The sequence below is a fragment of the Oratosquilla oratoria genome, chromosome 12 (assembly GCF_046742065.1).
Source record: "Oratosquilla oratoria isolate Oo_2021 chromosome 12, ASM4674206v1, whole genome shotgun sequence".
Lineage (NCBI taxonomy): Eukaryota > Metazoa > Arthropoda > Malacostraca > Stomatopoda > Squillidae > Oratosquilla > Oratosquilla oratoria.
Window position 1 is genome coordinate 32048432 of NC_134788.1, and position 21327 is coordinate 32069758.

The 21327-nt window shown below is 38.8% G+C and overlaps 1 protein-coding gene across 1 annotated transcript in view; it reads right to left on the minus strand.

Annotated features, from left to right (window-relative positions):
- Positions 1-16599: 16599 nt before the first annotated feature.
- The window catches only part of LOC143031269 (uncharacterized), a 36708-nt gene continuing 31980 nt past the window's right edge, over positions 16600-21327 (minus strand). The window contains exon 3 of the mRNA XM_076194890.1: positions 16600-20380. Within this exon, the coding sequence (XP_076051005.1) occupies positions 18754-20322 (1569 nt within the window). The 5' untranslated portion in view covers positions 20323-20380 and the 3' untranslated portion in view covers positions 16600-18753. The remainder of the gene's footprint in view (positions 20381-21327) is intronic.

The following is a 21327-nucleotide window of genomic DNA, read 5'->3' on the forward strand; positions in this document are numbered from 1 at the left end:
TTTTCACATTGCATTGCTTATTTATTTTAATGTGAACTTCTTTTTTTTTTTGCATGTTTATTATATTGATGATTTTCTTGTTCCAGTTTCTATTGTTCGTGACAAGGCATGCTACACGGGACATTTGTTTCACGGGGGTGCACTGTGGTACGACCCATCGGCAGCGGGTTGAGTTCTTACAGCCTGCACTGTATTTTCTTTATTTATTCTATAATAAACTCGGTGAATGTTTTCAAGGAAGTATTGCTCATTTTATATTACAGTTTTATTTGTATTTGTTTCTCATTTATGTTTTTTGATATATTCTACCTGCGTTGGATTATAACGGTTGCTGGGAAGACCTGTCCCAGTGTACCAAATATCCCCTATTTATGTACATTTCCATTGCTACCACTGTATTACCCTGAAGACGAACCCCGGACAGGGTTCGAAACGTCGGAATAAATTGACGAACGTCGAGTCCAGCGTATACTTTCTCCTACATATATATGTATGTATATATATATATACATATATATATGTATATATACATATATATATGTATATATACATATATATATATACTAGGGAGAAATATTACACGAAATATTCAGACATTATAATTTAATTTGAACAAAAGATATGGATTCCGTTTTCAGAAAATTAAAGTTATCCCTATCATACTTTAACCTTACTCTGAACAAAATGCCAATATTTCAATAAAACATACAAGTTTACAAAGATCATACAAAAAAAATTATGCAAAAAATAAACGTATAGCATAAGTAATTTTATCATGTGACAGAACGATTCATTCAAATATGTAATGCATATAAAAATATACCATTTTCTAATAATAAAAAATAGAAATAACAAAATTTCTTCTGTAACGTTATGGGTTGACAAAGAATTAACGTATACTGATCATTTTGGACTCACGCCTGTGAGACATCTAAAGTAACACTTGAAGAATTTCATTCCGATGTGCCTAAACGTACACTCTACACAATATAATAAGACATTAAAATTTTCTAGAGTTTCAAGAAAATTAGTCACCACCTTCTCATATTGCGCATTACTCTGAACAAAATGCCAGTATATCAATAAAGTAAGTTTACAGGGCAGGATAGATAAGATGGGGGTTTAGTGTAAGGAAAGAATAAAATGGAAGGAAATTAGAGTTATGATGGATGTGGGGGGTCTCGGGTGATTTCGGCCCAGGGTTTTTCTGGGCCGAAATCACCAGAACTCTGCAGGTTAGGACGTTTCGGCTAGTCTTCCAAATGTTGCTATTATTGTTTACTTATTACCCCGTCTGGGGTATTGGCTGCTTGTTATTGTGGCAAAGTAGCATGCAGTCGATACTTTAGGGTCTATATGGGGCGCCCCTACGGACCAGAGCCACACATCATTTTGTCTATGATAGAAGAAATTCTGTCATAGAGAAATGATGACACTTTTATACTACGACTGTCCCTCCGTTATGCTGTCCCCCAACCCCTTGTTGCTGTCCTGTACCATTTCTCTGAGTATTCTCTTTCTGTGATGGGGGAATTCCCTGTGGTGGGGGAAAAGAATACTGCCACCAAGTATCCCACTTGGATCGTAAGAGGCGAGAAGAAAGGGACGGGGAGAGGGACTAGGCATCCTTCTCCCTGTAGCCCCACGGGGCATATATCCTAGAAAGAAAAGTGAAGGCATAAGGGGTGCTGGAGGGCCTCGGGCCAGCACCCTAAGGTTTGGGTCTTTTAATGTGCGTGGATGTGGTACAGATGAGAGTAAAAGGGAAGAGATAGGTAGTATGTTTGTGAGAAGAAAGATGGATGTGTTGGCTTTGAGTGAAACTAAGTTGAAAGGGAAGGGTGAGTGTAAGTTTGGGAGTGTAAGTGGGAGGTTTTCAGGAGTGAAGAGAGGGCGAGGGAGGGAAGGGGTGGCTATTCTAATAAGTGAGGAGATAGGTAAACAGGTAGTGGAGTGGAAGGAGGTTTCCTCAAGGATAATGTGGATGAAGGTGAAACTGGGAAAGGAGATGTGGGTCTTTGTAAGTGCATATGGGCCTGGCAGTGAAAAGAGCGTGGAAGAAAGGGAGGCCTTTTGGATAGATTTAAATGAGTGCATAGAGGGTTTAGGAAGAAATGTCAATGTAATAGTACTGGGAGACCTTAATGCTAGGGTGGGAAATGGTCCAATCGATGGAGTGGTTGGGAAGTGTGGAGTTCCAGGAAAGAATCGTAGTGGAGAGTTGATGGTGGAAATGTGTCTAGAAAGAGAGTTGACGATAGCAAATACAGTGTTTCGGAAGAAAGTCAAGCATAAGTACACATGGGAGAGGGTGGTGGAGGGAAGGGTGGTAGATAGAGCGCTAATGGATTATGTAGTGGTAAATAGGATTATGATAGGAAGAGTTAAGGATGTACATGTGCTAAGGGGAGAGGGTGGGGGAATATCAGATCATTTTTTGGTGGAAGGTAAGCTGAGAGTGGAGGATAGATGGAGAAAGGGGAAAGGGACAAAAGGTAGGGAGGTTCTTAGAGTGAACTCCTTGAATGAAAAGGAAAAGGAGAAGGAGTACGAAAAGAAGCTGAAGGAGGAGTGGGAGGGAGTAAAGGATGGAGCAGAGATGGGGGTGGAGGAGGAATGGGGATGGTTCAAGGAGGGAGTCTTAAAGTGTGCAAGGATGGTGTGTGGAACAAGAAGGACAGGGGGAAATAGAAGAAAGGGTAGTGAATGGTGGGATGAGGAAACAAAGAAGGTTGTAGAAGAGAAGAAGCGAGCATTCACAGATTGGTTCCAAAAGAGGACAGGGGAGTCATATGAGACGTACAAAGAAAAGAAAAGAGAAGTAAAGAAAAAGGTAAAGGAGGCAAAGAGGAGAGCAGATGTGAAATGGGGTAGGAGTATAACAGAAAATTTTGAAAGTAATAAAAAGATGTTTTGGAAAGAAATTAAGAGAGGAAGAGGAGGCGAATCAAGTAGGGAAGAAAAGGTAAAAGGTACAGATGGAGAGATGATAATGGAAGAGATGGCAGTAAGGGGAAGATGGGCAGAATATTTTAGGGAGTTGCTAAATGTGAAGGAGGATAGGGAAGGAAAGATAGCTGCAGTGGGAAATGCTAAGAAAATGAGAGTGATGAGTGAGGAGAATGGAGGAGAAATAAGGAAGGATGAGGTGAAGGCAGTTGTAAAGATGATGAAAGCAGGTAAGGCACCTGGTCTGGATGGATGTCATGCAGAATGTCTGAAAAAGGGAGGTTCAGTGATGGTGGACTGGTTGGTGAGGTTATCTAATGTTTGCTGGAGAGAGGGTAGAGTACCGGAGGACTGGAGAAGTGCCTGTATAGTTCCTCTTTACAAGGGAAAAGGGGACAAGTGTGAATGTAGTAGTTTCAGAGGGATTAGCCTGTTAAGTGTAGTAGGGAAGGCTTATGGGAGGATCTTAATTGAGAGGATTAGGAGAGGAACAGAAGGAGTAACTGGTGAGGAACAGTGTGGATTTAGGACAGGTAGAGGTTGTGTAGATCAGATCTTTGTGGTAAGACAGATATGTGAGAAAGCTATAGGAAAGGGGAAGGATGTTTTTTGGGCTTTTATGGATCTGGAAAAGGCTTACGATAGGGTAGACAGAAAGGCACTGTGGGAGGTTATGCAGATTTATGGGATAGGAGGAAAGCTTTTGGGAGCTGTCAAGAGTTTTTATGAGAGTAGTAGAGCTTGTGTCAGGATTAGAAATGGAGAGAGTGAGTGGTTTGAAGTAAAGGTGGGAATTCGTCAAGGATGCGTTATGTCGCCCTGGCTGTTCAACTTATACATGGATGGGGTGGTGCGAGAGGTGAATGCTAGGGTAGTGGGTCAGGGATTGGAGATGGTTAAAGAAAATGGAGAAAAGTGGGAGGTGAGCCAGCTGTTGTTTGCGGACGACACTGCGCTTGTGGCAGGGTCAGAGGAGGGATTGAGGAAGCTGGTGGCAGAGTTTGGGAGAGTATGTGATAGAAGAAAGCTAAAGATAAATGTGGGTAAAAGTAAGGTGATGAGATGTACAAGGGGTGAAAGTGGCAGTAGACTGGAAGTGAACATTAAGGGAGAGCGACCGGAGGAAGTGGATAGTTTTAGATACTTGGGTGCAAGTGTAGCAGGAAAAGGTGGAGTGAAGGTGGAGGTAGAATGTAGATTGAGAGAAGCGAGTAAATGCCTTGGTGGATTAAAGAGTGTAATGAGGAATAGACATTTGGGAATGGATGCGAAGAGGAGACTGTATGAAGGAGTGATTGTGCCAACAGCACTGTATGAGGCAGAAACGTGGAACATAAGAGAAGAAGAGAGAAGGAGTTTGAATGTGTTTGAGATGAGGTGTCTGAGAAGTATGGTGGGGGTTACTAGGCTGGATAGAGTGAGAAATGAGGAGGTGAGGAGGAGAACAGGGGTGAAAAAGGATTTGGGAGATAGGGTTGATGAAAGAATATTAGGATGGTTTGGACACATGGAAAGAATGAGTGAAGAAAGACTAGTAAAAGAGGTATGGAAGGCAGATGTGGAGGGAGTGAACATGAGGGGACGTCCTAGGATGAGATGGATGGATGGGGTGAAGGGGGCTTTGGGGAAGAGGGGAATGTCTGTTGAGGAAGGAAGGGAGAGGACGGAAGACAGAGGTGAGTGGAGAATGGTTGTATATGGATGATGTTGTGATTGCATGAGGAGGAATGGGCGGGGTGGGGGGTGGGGGGGTAGTATGTGTGAGTAAATTTTGACGCAGCCCAAAGGGATTTCTCCCCGTCCTCTCCTTATATGCAAGGGGGGACGGAGAGGGGGGGGTCGCCGATTAAATGAAGCTGCCTTGCTGTGGATGTGCTGTGTCTTGCGACACTGCTTCTGACCCAGGGCGGTGGGCAGGGTGCAGGGATGACCCGTCATCCAGGAGGTGCTCAGATGAGAGGGAGGGTGGGAGGGGTGTGGAGTGTATTTAGGGATGAAATGGGTGGGAGTGTTTTTATGCCTTTCCCTTTTTGGCTACCTCCCTTGGAAGGGGGAAAAAGCCTTGGTATATGTATGTATTATTGAAAGAAAATATAATATATTATTAAAAGAATTATATATATATATATATATATATATATATATATATATCAAGTAACAATATTTTTTGCACATACTGTGTGAAAATGAAATGAAATCTATTAAACAAATGATCAAAATTGAAATTATACAACTTCCATGTGTGGACTAAAGTAAATGGTGTTATTGTTGCACACAAAAGTTGCCTAACATTGATAACATATAACAAGGAGTCAAGGGTTGGGCTATTCAAAAAACTAATTCTGGCGTTAGTTTATCTTGATGATAAATGTCATGATAACGCTCTGTGTTACCATGATGGTTAATGTCAAGATAGATTTAACGCCAAGATAGTGCAAAAATTTGTTTTGAACAACCCAGCCCAGAAGTTCAACATCATTAGTGAGCATGCAGGAGGGAAACGCATCGAATGTAGGATGTTTCGGACACAGGCGTTTAAACGGCCACTGACGTTTCGGCCAGAACTCTGCAGGGTAGGACGTTTCGGGCAGTCCTCCAAATGTTGCTATTATTATTTACTTATTATTGAAAGAAATATATTATTAAAAGAAATAAAAAAAATTACTTATCATTTCAAGTAACAATATTTTTAACACATACTGTGTGAGAACGAAGTGAAATTTATGAAACAAATGATCTAAATTGAAATTATAGTGCACAAAAAAAAAAGTCCACGAGACTATAAAAATAACCGAGCAAGCGGATCTGCCCCACACTTATCACATCTCTACCTTCCTTCCACTAAACCCCCCTCCCTCCCTCTCCCCCACTTGCTCGATTATGTTCATAGTCTCGTGGACTTTATATATATATATATATATATATATATATATATATATATATATATATATATATATATATATAATATAGGGGGTAATTTTGGCGATTTTTTTTTTTTTTTTTTCAAACAGACACCTCCCCCCCTCAGCCTCGAACGCCAGGATCCTTGATAGAAACTTTAGATACAAACATGATTGTCAACCCTCTGCTTCCGCCGATTTCAGGACTACTTATATGTAAAATAATTGGTTCCCAGAACTATTAATATACATACCACTGTCCAGTCGGTCGTTTCGTTTTGTTGAACAGGTGTCCCAATCACGTGAGTCCAAAACTTTATATATATGATGCATGCCTGAAAAGGCTAACCTGAGGTAGTAGTAGTACAGGGCAGGATAGATAAGATGGGGGAGAGGGAGGAAGGGTTAGTTTAGAGAAATAATGAAATGGAAGTTTGAGTTATGATAGGTGTGGGGCAGACCCACTCGCTAGGTTTACACTATTGTACAGGCCACCATGCGTACGATGGGGGATTTGAAGATTAATGTAAGGAAAAACCGATATTGAAGAATGAGGTAGGATTAGTGTGTAGTTTATCCACTTTCTTAGTTATGTGAATTAATACCATCAATCTTAGTTGGAATGCAGGACAGATAATATGGGTTATCAATCCTGAGGAAGATATAGCGTAATATGCTATATATATTTTCAATTTAAACAGAAATTGGGTTTATATACACTGCTTGTTTCAACTAATCACCTTTTGATATCGTAGAATTTTTATTGTTGTAAGTTCATTTTTTGCATAAAAACGTTTCTATGGTCTTTGTAAACTTGAATACGGTACTCTATTGAAATAATGGCATTTTGTTCAGAGTAGCGAGTAAAATATGATAGGGGGTTATTTTAATTTTCCGAAGACTGAATCCATATGTTTCGTTCAAACTAAATGAAATGGTAATGTCTGAATGTTTTGTGTAACGTTTCTCCTTTGTATTAGTATACAAAGACACATGGGAACGCCATTTGGAAAAAAAAAACTACACTAGTCAAATATGCTGTGTCGCGTCCACCATGGTGTGCGGAATTATCAATGAAATATTCACTGTGTATTAATCAAGACGAACTGCCTTGATTAATTACACCGCCTGGCCTGTCGACTCTTGCATTTATTATTGATTTACAATTTCAAATCGTGTAGTCTACTAGACTTATTATTGTAAAAACAACTAATGGCGTTACCATGTGCCTTTGTATATTATTACCAAGGAGAAATGTTACACAAAATATTCAGACATTACAATTTCATCTTGAACGAAAGGTATGGATCTTAAGAAAGTTAAAGTCACCCCCATCACATTTTACTCCTAACTCTGAATAAAATCCCAATATTTCAATAAAGCATTGAAGTTTGCCTAGAACATACAAAAATTTCTGTGCAAAAAATTAATTTATAGTATGAATAATTCTATAATGTCACAAAGTGATTCCTTCAAACAAGTAATGCATATAAACACATATCCTCTTCAAATAAAAATATGCATGTAATAAAATCTCTTCTGTACCTTGCTCAATTGACAAAGAAACTGAAAACTTTTTGAGCTCACGTACGTGAGATAATTGTGTAACATAATTAAAACTTGATTGGACGTCAATAATAAACGTAATTCATACTATATATAAGGATGAATAATACTTATACAAATATTAAACACTGGGATTCACATACACAATTGATTTACATAAAAACCATTCATGTTCAAATAAAAATATATTGGTGAAAACGTAGAAAACACCAGACTCGGGTGGGTAATTTATTCCCGACGTTTCGAAAAAAAAATTACCTACCCGAGTCTGGTGTTATCTACGTTTCCACCATTATGGTTCTCGGACTCCAGCTTTTTTCGTACATAAAAACATATACATACATATGATTAAATATCTTCTGTACAATCAATCAAATCATCCATCCTGAATCCACTACTGAACAAAGGACTCCATAGCATTCCATGGTTCGCACGACCGCGCCAATCCCTGCCACGTCACTCCTGCAAATTTCTCAATATCATCTCTCCACATGTCCGGTCGATTAAAAGCAGGAGAGACGAAATGGAAAGAGTAGAACTAAACAAGCCTATCAACAAAAGGCAGAGATAAGATAAACATAGGTGAAATAGAGGAAACTATTGGGAAAGGTAAAAGTATTAAAGGGACCGAACACAGACATGCTTTAGGCAGACAGCAAATGATATGTTTGAAAGATAGAAATGGAGAAACCATTAAATGCAGGGACAGAATGGAAAAAGAGTAGAATTTTAACCAAGAGCTTGACTAGTCGAAGACCGTAGTTGAGTCAGTAAATTCATCTGTAGACGTTAGTAGGGTATCAGAGATTACAAAGGAAGTAGAATTTGCTCTAAAATGTGAAACGAGGAAAAGCACATGGGGAAGATGGCTATCTATAGATCTCTTGAAAGACGCAGGGAAAGAAGTTCATATTAAAAGTTAGCTCAGTTGTACACCCGGTGTTTACGTTAGGAAAGCGTTCCTGAATCGTGGTACAACGCTATAGTGATTTTGATTCATAAAAGTATGTTTTCCCGCCAAAGAGAGCTTGGTCGCGTCGCTTAGCGTCAGTCTTGATTGTGCATTCGAAGCAACCGCACGCTCGTTTTTATAGTGCTTGTAACTGATACAATATTCATCATTATTGCAATACTAGACTGTTTCATTGGCCACCCCAATACACTGCCACCCACTTCTGGGCCTTTTCAAGGTCTTTCTCACTTTGACCTTTCCGTCTTTTCGTAGTTCTCCGGAACAACAAGCATGCTTTCACCTTCACAATAGAAAGAAATTTGTACCGAGAAAGCAACTTGTGGCATCTCCTTCTACGAAGCACGGAAGCGTGCGATGGAAAGACAAGTTAACGCAACTAGTCCCTCAGGAGCAACTTCCCATGCTTATGCAGTCAAGAAAACATACAAAACCATTGAAACACAGACTGTAAACTAGCACTCCGGTAAAAACAATGTTCTCTAACCACCTAGCAGACAAACCACGCACTCGAACCTTCCTTCCCCGACTATCCCAGAGCTTCCACTATGTGTGCCTACACATGTGGAAGAGGATGTTCCCATGGAGATCGCCGGCTCCTGCAAACGACTACTAGTCCGATATCCAGCCCAAACCGAGCATCGGGGGCAAAGCACACCTCTCCCACTAAGGCCAAGAAAAAGAAGAAATCGAAAAAAAAAAAAAAAAAAAAAAAAAAAAAAAAAAAAATATCACCCAGTGAAATTGCCGAGGTGTTAGAAATAAAGTAAATGACTTATCCATTTTCAATATTGCACACAAAAATAGCCATTATATTGTTAAAAGTATTTATATATAACATTTGCATACTCTGTACAATGCATTTATATATTCATTGTAAAATATTTAATTGATGGCGGACGGATTGCATCATTACTATTACGTCGAAACTGTACAAATTTAAAACAGGCTTAATGACCACCTCATGAGTCGATAGCCTTAATAAACATTCTTCCATTACCACGTCGAAACTGTACAATTCACACCAGGCTTAATGACCTCCTTCCACTAAACCCCCAAATTCCCCCTCTCTCCCCTCCCTCATCTCATCTACCCTGCCCTCTAACTAGTGTTAAAGAGATCAAAATATTCAATTTTCCTTCACTTAACAACGATGATGTGATAAGCAACCACTTCAATTGCAACAGATCTTGAAGCCTCCATCGGATCCTTCCTCCCCATCTTCGTGGGCGAGTGGATCCCTTGTAATAAAAAACGAATGTGTTTTACTACATGCGATGATGGCATGCGGAGTGAGGTAAAGTCTCTGCTGGACTTTCTTGGATTACTCAGATATGGGGCGCTCCAATCGACGCCCCCATTGCTTGGAGTATCTTTTCCGTGAGGATCTGTCCCTTCTCTCTACCGTCTTGATGTTGTTGTCCTCCATGATCCTTTTCAGCCGAACCTGGAATGTGATCGGTTCAACAGCACTTCATAAAACGGACGCGGAGGTACGCCATAAACATTATGTTCCTATTGTCTCCATCTGCCTGTGCTTCTGGTTTTGGGGTATTCAGCATCCCCCCCCCCCCCCCGAGTGTCTGGGTGCACCGTTGGAAAAGCACCCATCGCATCTTCTCTAGATTTTTGGAGCCCCTCTACTCCTTTCAGAAACTACTTCGCGCCTTTTGTCAAGAACTCTGTGTCTCCACAGTTGCAACATTTGCTTGACGGTGTTGCTGTCGTATCCTCGGAAAGTGTCCTCCCGCGACGCACTCTCTGGACACGTTGTATTTGTATGCTTCGTGTTTATAATACCCGTAACATCTCATGCACTGCATGATGGGTATCTCCCATTTTCTGATGCCCCGGTGTGTCCTCCCACGACGCACTCTCTGGACACGTTGCATTTGTATGTTTCGTGTTTATTATACCCGTAACATCTCATGCACTGCATGATTCTCCCATTTTCTGATGCCTTGGCGTTGATATTCCAAAGTCTAATAGACCCCGTTCTTGGAATTTGATGGCATCTGCCACGTCACGCTCCCTCACCTTTTCAAAATATCTTTTCTGTTGTCTTTGACTACGTCTTTGTCTAGTTTCTTGCAAAACCATGTTAGTTTTAGCACTCGGCGTCATCGATTCATCTCTCTCTCTCTCTTGTGTTGTATTTTAAGAAACGTGCTTTTGTCTTTTCCCTTTCTGTAAGGAAAATATGTCCTCTGTTTACAGCTATCATCCTTGTGTATCTCACTTTCGTTTCAATAAACATCACATTTATCCTCTGACGGGTTGCCAGAAGTCTTTATTCATATTTTATTCAGCCTCAGCCTCCAATCACACCACTCATTCTAAGGTTTATTTTTATTTATAATGGGTTACCTATCATCTTATTTGTTCATTTATTACTTATTATTTATCTGTTTGACTGTGCGTTACCGTTATTATCATTCATCTATTACTGTTTCTAATTCTGGTTTTTCTCCTCCCCTTTTATGCTTCTCTCAAAGTGATTTGTTTATTTATTTCATTTTATTTTACTTATTCATTTTATTTTATTTATCTTATTATTATTATCAATTATTATTATTGTTATTGTTGTTGTTATTATTAATTATTTATTATTATTATTTTGCGTCTGTTTCCGGTCGCTCCTTCTTGTCCCGTTTTCTTTTCCGGTGGTTGCGAGATGGTCTTTCCATCCTTTTCCTACCTACCTAGCATGCATGCAGCTGGGAGAAAGACATTCCCTTCCTGGGCCCTAACCCTATCAGTGACAATGAGAGCAAGCACTGTCTGTCTAACGTTTGAGTAGAGCCACCCTTACTGGTTAGGCTGAACGATCCTTACGAGGATCCATTGTGTGGCAATGCCTTTGAGGTTCACCAGCTACCTTCAGTAGAACCTCTTGGTGAAAGAAATGTTCGTGAAAGCGAATTTAAATAAGTCGAGTAAAATCGCTCCGAATGCTAGCTGTGGTTATGGACGCCCGTCGTTATTTTCATTGTGCGAGGCAGATGTCTTACTTGCCTGAGTCTATAATTTTAGAATAAAATAAGACAGCACAATACAACGGCAGGTCACCACGAGCAGTCACAACACTAACAATCCTGGGACAACACAATATTTTTTTCCCATGTACCTTATGGACAAAACTAGTGACTATATTGCTGGTTAACTGGGAGCCACGTCTCCTGCAAGAGATCTGGGGCAACGGGCTGATAGACTCCTTACGATACCTTGCACGAATATCTTAGTGATAGACATTTGATTCAGTATAATAGGATATATCTTTTCCTGGATTTATCTAGAAATTTAGTTCATCGATTAAGTATCCGTAGCTTTATTAGTATAAATATAATAATAATGAATAACGACAGGTGAGAGTTAATGGGGGAGTAAGAGGGGGGGAGGGGGTGATAGAGGAAGGTAATGTTGAGAAAGTGAAAGAAGAGTGAGTGTAATAGTGTGGGGCGGACCCACTTCCATAGTGTAATTATGTGTATGGTCACCCTATCCATCATAGAATGAACTATTTTTTAATAGTATAGGGGATGGAAGAGTAGTTGTATATTATTGGTACACATGAATAACGAAAAAATATATATTTCTTTATTCAAACAGCTTACGTGTTTATATGCATTACCTATTTAAATTGTTTAATTTGTCGTGTTATAGCATTACTAGTTATACATTTATTTTTTGCATTGTTATTTTTGTATATTTTGTGCAAACTTGAATGTTTCATTTAAATATTGGCATTGTGTTCAGATAAATTAGTAAAATATGAAGGGGTAACTTTAACTTTCTGAAGACGGAATTTCACACTTTTCGCCCAAGTCAAATGAAATGGTCATGTCTGAATATTTTATTTAATATTTCTCCTTCATAATAGTATGTTGCGGCATACAGGAACGCCATTTGTACCAAAAACACACCTGCACCAGTCAAACACGTTGTGCAGCGTCCACTGTAGTGTACGGAATTATCAATGAAAAAATTAAAATAAAATCAAATCAATCAAGACATCATCGCTATCTGTTTTCATCAATTAATTATACTGCCTCGTCAGTCAATTCTTAATTAAAAACAGAAGTCTCACGGGATTTAAATTTTAATTATAAAGGGTCACGATATTTTCCGCCAAGCATTAGCTTAACGGGAAGCCATATATGTATATATATATACATATATATATATAATGCAAATTTGAGTTATGTAAAAATAGCATCATATCTAAAGGGGTGGAATTTAGCAGGCTTGAATATATTCCTCTGAAACCTTTTATTGTTGTCAAGTTAAATGGTGACGTTAGTATCTTGTGTAACATTTCTCCAATTTGAGAGGCTCAACAATCATTCTTGATCATAGCACCAAGGGGGAAATGCACACTGGGGTTTTTCAAGTCTTATATTTAATATTCAGAAAACTGTGTGAACAAAATTAAGTCAAAGCATACCTGAGAACAGGAAATTAAGTCTAGATATAGTTTATTTATTAACGTAAACATAGACGTTTTGTTTCGAAACTCATCAAATTGACTGTTATATATCAGCATTATTATTTTCTTTTCTTTTGATGATTTTTTTTTCAGTATGCAGTATGGGTTCCAACCTTTCTCCAGTACTCGCTAATCTGCACATGGAATATTTTTAAAATGTCTTATTACCAGAAATAAAACCACCTGATATGTTTTGCCACAGGTATATAGGTTATATTCTTTAAGATTTGGAATGATAAATGGGGCTCTTTCGGCGATCTTCACGCCAAACTTAACAATCTACTGTTAGCATATAGCATGTAAATTAACGTAGAATGGGAAGCAGACACCAAAATACCTTTTCTGGGCACTCCGGTGATCAGATGTCAGGATCTAGCGACCTTGGTATATAGAAACTCCACCCACACAAGATACTTATACTTTTTTAATTGCCATCAAGAGAAAATAAAATACACCTTGATTTTTGTCTATAACCCTAAGTAAAGCAAAAACAAGTTTTTAAAAATCTACATCTATATTAACATAGTTGGGATGAAAAATGCATTAAATTACCATATAATGACTTGATCAACAATGTTTCCATGCTACTAATTAATGATCAGATCAAATTCACTTTTGCTTGTCCCAATTGCTCATTTAGAAAGGTAGTGAATGCCCTCCGAAGAACTACGGAAAAGAAAAACAAAAATGTTATAAATTACCTTGTCATGAATGTAAATGCGTACTGGGTTCAGACAGGACAAGATCTCAATATTAGGATTAAGGAAAACAAAAATTCAGTCAAATACGCACAAGAAAATTCCACAGTTTTCCCTATCTCTTACAAAAAATAAATAAATAAATAAACAAACAAATAAATAAAAAATAAATAAAATAAATAGAAAATAAAAATAAAATAAATAAAAACAAAATCTCATGGAACAAATGCCAATGCTTTTCCTTATATCTTCGATTTTTAGTTTATCTCTCCTCATCTCTTTCTCTGTATTCCTCTTGGCCTTCTTCCATCTAGCATCCACCTGCAATTCTTTCTTCATCCTTTCTTTCTAAACGTCCTAACCATCTTAACTGGGCAGCATCTATTTTGCATAGCATGGAAAAGACGTAATGCTTTTCCTTGTATCTTCATTTTTTAGTTGATCTCTCCTCGTCTTTCCAACTACGGCTCTTAATGGTCTCATTTCCGCTGCCTGAATCCTGCTTATGTCTACTTTTGTCATTACCCAACTTTCTGAGCCGTATGTTAGGGTAGGAGACAAGACAGTGTTGAAAATAATCCTTTTCACTTCTAAAGGTACATGTTTTTCTTTTATTATTGGCCAGAGAGCTCTAACATTTGCACTAAATTTATTCATTCTTTCTGAAATATCTCTCTTATTTCCACCTTCATTAGTGACTATTCTTCCAAGATATTTGAAGATGTTTGTATTTTTTACCATCTTATTTCCTATGGTGATGCTGACCTCATGTTCTTCTCTTCTGCTAACGGTTAGTATCTCTGTCTTTTCTACATTAATTTTCATGCCTTTCCTTATAAAGCACTCACTCCACCTTTTTTTGTCTTCTTCGATCTCTTCCCTATCTGTGCTCCATTCAGCTATATCATCTGCATAAGCCATTATTCTGTTCTTATAATTTTCTTCTTTACCTTCTTTAAAATCCTCTATTACAGTTTCCATATATGCTATAAAAAGCAGAGGGGATAACACACTTTCTTGTTTAACCCGTTTTCACAGGGAACCACTTTTCTGCCCCCTTTGATGTTCTAATACTGCATACACAGGGGTAATACAAACTTGTTATAGCTTTCTTTAGATGTCCCTTGATACCATACCTCTCCATACCTTTTCACGAGGTATTGAATCAAGAGCCTTCTGTAGATCAATAAAAGCAATATATAGGCTTTGGTTATACTCCCATGCCTTCTCTATCACCATCCTTAGTCCAAAAGTTAAGTCTGTTACTGATCTATTACTTCTATAACCATGCTGCTCCTCTCCTAATAATGGTTCTACTAGGTCTCTTACTCTTCTCTCAATTATTCTCTCATATAGCTTTGTGATGTGGGGTATGAGGTAAATCCCTCTATAGTTGTTACAATTTCCAGCATCACCCTTACTTTTGAAAATTGGGACTATTAGGGTTTTACCCCACTCCACTGGTATTGTTCCTTCTCTATAGATCTTATCTATGAGCTTCAATATATTTTGCTGTACTACATTTCCTCCTTCCTTTATTAGCTCTATTGATATTTCATCTACTGGTGTTTTGGAATTCTTCATTTCTCTCAAAGCCCATTCAATTTCTATTTCTGTGATTTCATCATGTTCTTCTCCATCTAAATCTTCCTCCGTCTCTTGCCATTGTGCCTCATTTCCTGCATTTAGGAGCTCTTGGAAGTATTCTGTCCATCTGTTGTCTATCTCATCCTGATCTGTAAGAACATTCCCCTCTAGGTCTTTAATGTTATATTGTTTTGCCTTCCTTTTTCTATATGACTTTGCTATACCATATAATAACTTTTTACCTTCCTGCAAATCCTCTGTCAATCTCTCTCCCAGATCTTTCTATGTCTCTGTCTTTGCTCAATCTTTTGCAAGGTTTGTTTCTTTCCTTACCAGTACATATTCAGCAAGCAATAATAAACAAACAGACAAATGATAACAAAACAAATAAACAATATAAAATAAATTATATGAATGTATGTTCATCAGGTTCCTCAATTTTCAAGGTTATTTTAGTAATAAATGTGGTAAGCTACAATTTATTAGCACAATATATCATGATATTATAGTAGTCTGGCGTTCAACATTTGCTTTTTTGTGTTATCCTCGGCAATTGGAATTATTATTTTGAACTATATATTCTTGTCATTATCTGCACTTCGTATATATTGATTCTTTGCCAAATAAACTTATTACTATTATTGTCAGATATCCATAGTATTAAATGACAGCAAATATATAAAAACAGCAACAGGACAGGGGGGGTGGGTATGAATGTGCTTATCACACATGTACTGCATACACGCACACATACATTCTGTGCCAATTTTAAGCCTATTTGACAGATTTGATCAAATTGGACCCGGCGAGTCCAGGCTTTGAGCAGAAAACATTGTGAAGTATTTCGTTTAACCAATTCAGTTCGAGTCCACTTCTCGTTCACAGCCATATGTACGATTCATCAAACTACTCGCATTATAGGATATAAAGTCACTACTGTATTACTCATTCTCTTTTACTTTGAGTAATACTAAACACAGAGAATGTGATCAAACCAGTTCACAGAATCAGGGGGGGAAGAGGGGTGTCTCTTCGTCTTCTCCTTCCTTTTATGCAATGGGGGGACGGAGTGGGGGCTGTGGATGTGCTGCGTCTTGCGACACTGCTTCTGACCCAGGGCAGTGGACAGGATGCAGGGATGACCCATCATCCAGGAGGTGCCAAGATAAGAGGGAGGGAGGAGGCTGGAGGGGAGTGTAATATATAGGAAATGGAATGGGTGGGAGTGGTTTCTATGCTATTTTCTTTTTGGCTACCCCCTGTGTAGGGGAGAAAAATCCTTTGGTATATGTATGTATATATATATATATATATATATATATAATATATATTAATAAGAACACGGGTATGTGTGTTCATTTATGCAAAGTAGACCACTTGGAAAATGAAACTAATGAAGCAAAGCGTTCGTATATTACATTTTCAGTGCAAAAAGTACATAGTTAATAGAAATACATAGATTATATTTACATGAAAAAGGAACAAGGACAGAGGACATTTTTGCATAAGTGAACACACATACCTGTGTTCTTATTAGCATATATATATATATATATATATATATATATACACATACATATAACAAAGGCTTTCCCCCCCTTACAAGGGAGGTAGCTAAAACACAAAGGTATAAAAACAACTCCCACACATTCCACTTCATTAAATCGGCTACTCCTCCTCTCTGTCCCCTCTTGCAGAAATGGAGAAGACGGGGAGAAATCCCTTCAGACTGCGGAAATTTATTTCTTACACATACTCATGCATCACAGCATCATCCATACACAACCATTCTCCATTCACCCCTACCTTCTGTCCTCTACTGTCCTTCCTCAACAGACATTCCCCTCTTTCCCAAAGCCCCTTCTACCCCATCCATTCATCTCATCCTTGGTCGACCCCTCATGTTCACTCCTTCCACCTCTGCCTTCCATATCTCTTTTACTAGTCTTTCTTCACTCACTCTTTCCATGTGTCCAAACCATCCCAATACTCTTTCATCAACCCTATCTCCCAACTCCTTTCCACCTCGTTTTCCTCACCTCATTTCTCACTCTATCCAGCCTAGCAACTCTTATCATACTTCTCAGGCACCTCATCTAGAGCACATTCAAACTCCTCTCTTTTGTTCCATGTTTCTGCCCTATACAGTGCTGTTGGCACAAGCACTCCTTCATACAATCTCCTCTTAGCATCAATTCCTAAATGTCTATTTCTCATTACACTTTTTATTCCACCAAGGCATCTACTCGCTTCTCTCAATCTACATTCTACCTCCACTTCTCCCTTTCCCAACACATTTGCACCCAAGTATCTAAAACTATCTACTTCCTCAAGTCTCTCTCCCTTAATAGTCACTTCAGGTCTGATACCACTTTCTTCCCTTGTACATCTCATCACCTTACTTTTACTCACATTTATCTTCAACTTCCTTGTTTCACACACCTTCTCAAACTCTGTCACTATCTTCCTCCATCCCTCCTCTGATCCTGCTACAAGCACAGTGTTATCAGCAAACAACAGCTGGTTTATCTCCCATTTTTCTCATTCTTTTTTAACCATCTCCAATCCCTGACTCATTACCCTTGCATTGAACTTTTGCACCACCCCATCCATGTATAAATTGAACAGCCAGGGCGACATAACACATCCCTGGCAAAGTCCCACCTTTACCTCAAACCACTCACTCTCTCCATTTTTAATCCTAACACACTCTACTACTCTCATAAAAACTCTTGACTGCTCTCAACAGCTTTCCTCCTATCCCATATATCTGCAATACCTCCCACAGTGCCTTCCTGTCTACCATGTCATAAGCCTTTTCTAGATCCATATAGGCCCCAAAAAATCCTTACCTTTTCCTATAGCTTTCTCATATAACCATGAGGACTTCCTAGGATTTGAAGCTACTGGTGGGCCTGGGAAAGCAATAGCAAACCTAATCATTTCCAAACTTAAGGAATATAGTTTGGATCTCAGCCTTCTGTGAGGTCAGGTGTACAATGGATGTGCAACAATGAAGGGAGATACAAATGGTGTGCAGGCACACATTAGGCAAATCTACAAAAAGGCAATTTTCACCCACAGCAGCATGTCTTCAGACTGGTAGTGTGTTGAGCTGCAAAGGTGTAAGATGTCAATAACTGTGTGGGAACAGTTAAGGAAACCATGAACTTCATGCACAATGAGAGAATTTGACAACAGAGTGAATGAACAGAAGCAAACTTATGCATGTGGGAAATCTCACAAGACGTTGTTGTCTCTCTGTGAAAGTATTATTCATTTCAAGGAATTCTATCAATTAATTGTGAACACTTTGGAAGAAATATGTGACTGGAAAGATCAGCATCATCAAAGGCTTCACAAATGCTAGCTGCCATGACAGCACATTGGTTTGTAATGGCTCTCTACGTACGTGAGGGCTCTGCTAAGATACTACTGCTAATATTGGTATGGCTTCAAAATGCCATGCTCAACATACTCAATGTGCCAAAGAAACCTCCTGGTGACACATCCATCCGAGCCTACTCAGCCAGTCTAAGGAACAACAACCCAATACCTAAAACATGATAAGATAATACTCCACCTGCTATTACCAAGTCAGTTCACAACTTCCATCAACTCACCCACTTGCAGATCAAGATCGTAATCATCCACTCCAACCAACATTTCACCCAGCTCAAGATTCAGGTCATGTTCTTCTACTTTGATTTCCTTCACTTCACTTTTTACTCGAGACTTTGTTGGGTCATACAAACTTCCAGTCACATTTATGAATTTCCCCGTCAGGTCCTTCACCTTTTCATGGGAACAAGGTATAATACTAGAAGTTACACAATGCAACTTGTCACTGCCAACACAAAGTACACCACTAGTCTCATTTTCACAGTTGTTAAGGTCAGAAACAGTTTTCAAATCATGACCCTCATAGCCATCACTCTTATCACTTTCATGGGTCTGCATGTGATAATTCAAAATACCTGGAGCAGAAAATGAGGCAGAACAGACAGCACATTTATGATGCTTCTCATGTATATGATGTCTCATGTGCGCTTTGAGGCGACTCTGATGAACATATGAAGCTTTACATATTGGACATCCATAAGATTTACTACTTTTGACAGTTATATGTGTCTTTCTATGTGCAATTAAATTACTTGAGCTGGAGAACGAATCCTCACACAGGTCACATTTGTACGGCCTTTCCCCTGAGTGAGACCTCATGTGAATGGTCAGGTGACTTGGCCTGCGGAAGGAAGACTCGCAGAGAGTGCACCTGTAGGACTTTTCCCCGGTGTGGCTCTTCATGTGAACTCTCAGGTGAGCCCTCTGGCGGAACGAAAATTGGCACTCGGGACACTTGAAGGGCCTCTCCCCCGTGTGTATCCTGACGTGGTCCCTCAGACTGCCGCTCAAAGTAAAGGTGGACGGACAAAAGGCACATCTAAAGGGCTTCTCACTTGTGTGAGTTCTCGTATGACCTTTAGAAAGACTAACTTGGTGAAATGAAGCCACACACACAGAGCGTTTACGAGGCTTTTTGCCACTGTGAGTCTTCATGTGATAATTATAATTATCAGAACGAGAAAATGAGGCTTTACAAATATTACAGATATATGGCCTCTCGCCTGTATGAGTTCTCAAATGATAATTGTAATAATCAGAACGACAAAACGAGGCTTCACACGTGTTACATCTATACGGCTTCTTGCCTGTGTGTGTCATCATGTGCACTTTCAACCTGGAAGGCTGACTATAGGAAGACTCGCATTGAGTACACTCATAACGTTTCTCTCCTGCACGTGTCTTTGTGTCCCTTCTTCTTTCGTGAGCCTTTATGTGTCTTTTCAGACTGCCAGGCTTGGGATATGAGGCCTCGCATAGGGTACATCTATATAGGTTTTCATCTTTGTGAGTCTTCATATGATCAGTTAAACTAGCATACTGTGAAAACGAAGCCTCACAAAGACAGCATTCATAAGGTTTCTCTAAGTGAGAATCCATATTAGATGATCTGAAAACAGAAATGTTAAAGTCTTTGCATTCTTCTGTTTCTCTCTTCTTTCTTGTCCTTAAATGATAAGACTTGGGGGAGGATGAAACACAGGTTCTTGCACCTTCTTCACACTTTTCCTCTGTGCTTTTTCTTCTTTGATGGGTATTCATCATTTTTCATACATCCATGTGTCTCCAAGATGATTCCAACAGTCTAATGGTATCTGCACCTCTGGGGATAAGAGTCTTTACTAGCAGGCTAATCAACAAAGGACAAACAGAAATCCTGAAAACCAAAACTTTTCATGATGAATTCTGAATTGCATAAAATCAAGGACCTCAATACCCTAGATAGTATAAAGAGGCACTAACTGTGAGGTCAGTAAAAGATGGAACTAATTCTTAATCTTATGAAGGAAAAATATCACACCCATCTTTCATTAATTACATATATAACTATAACAAAAGGTTGTCTATCTATTAACTTTTTAAATAATGATGGATATAGATTAAGCTGGAACTACAAGAATTTCAGGCTAGGTATGATAAAACTGGGGAGTAGGAAACAGTACCCAACAAAGACAGAGCATGCCGACAGGAGACCTTTTGGTCCATACCTAGGTTGGATGTGGAAAAAAATCATAATAATAATAATGAATAAAAACTATAATGTAAACAACAAATAAAATACACAAATAAATGCATAGGTATAGTTAAATAATAAACAAACAGGTAAATACCATATATACTCGTCTATAGGTCGAAATCTTAAGGAATTTTTTTAGGCCAAAACCTAGGGGTCGACCTATGCCCAAGTAATAATCTGGTTAGGTTGAAATCCAGACATGACAAGAAAGGCTAGGAAGAACTCTTACCTTTTCTTTAGGTTCAGAAATCAAAATATTTACCTACTAGTTACTACCAGTAAACAATGGGGACATAAAATACACGGTACATACCAAAACATGTGAAATTCCTTCTAGATACGGTAACCCCATACTGTGGTTTTACCTGTTTGTTAAAATTCTTAGCACAGGCGAGCTTATTATATCATGTATACTATTATAGTACCCATAGTTGTTTAAAAAATAATAAAATGCTGTGATATTCTCAAATTTAGCTTTCTCTATGTTATATATTATTGTTACCATTACCAAAACAATGCATGGATCTCACCAT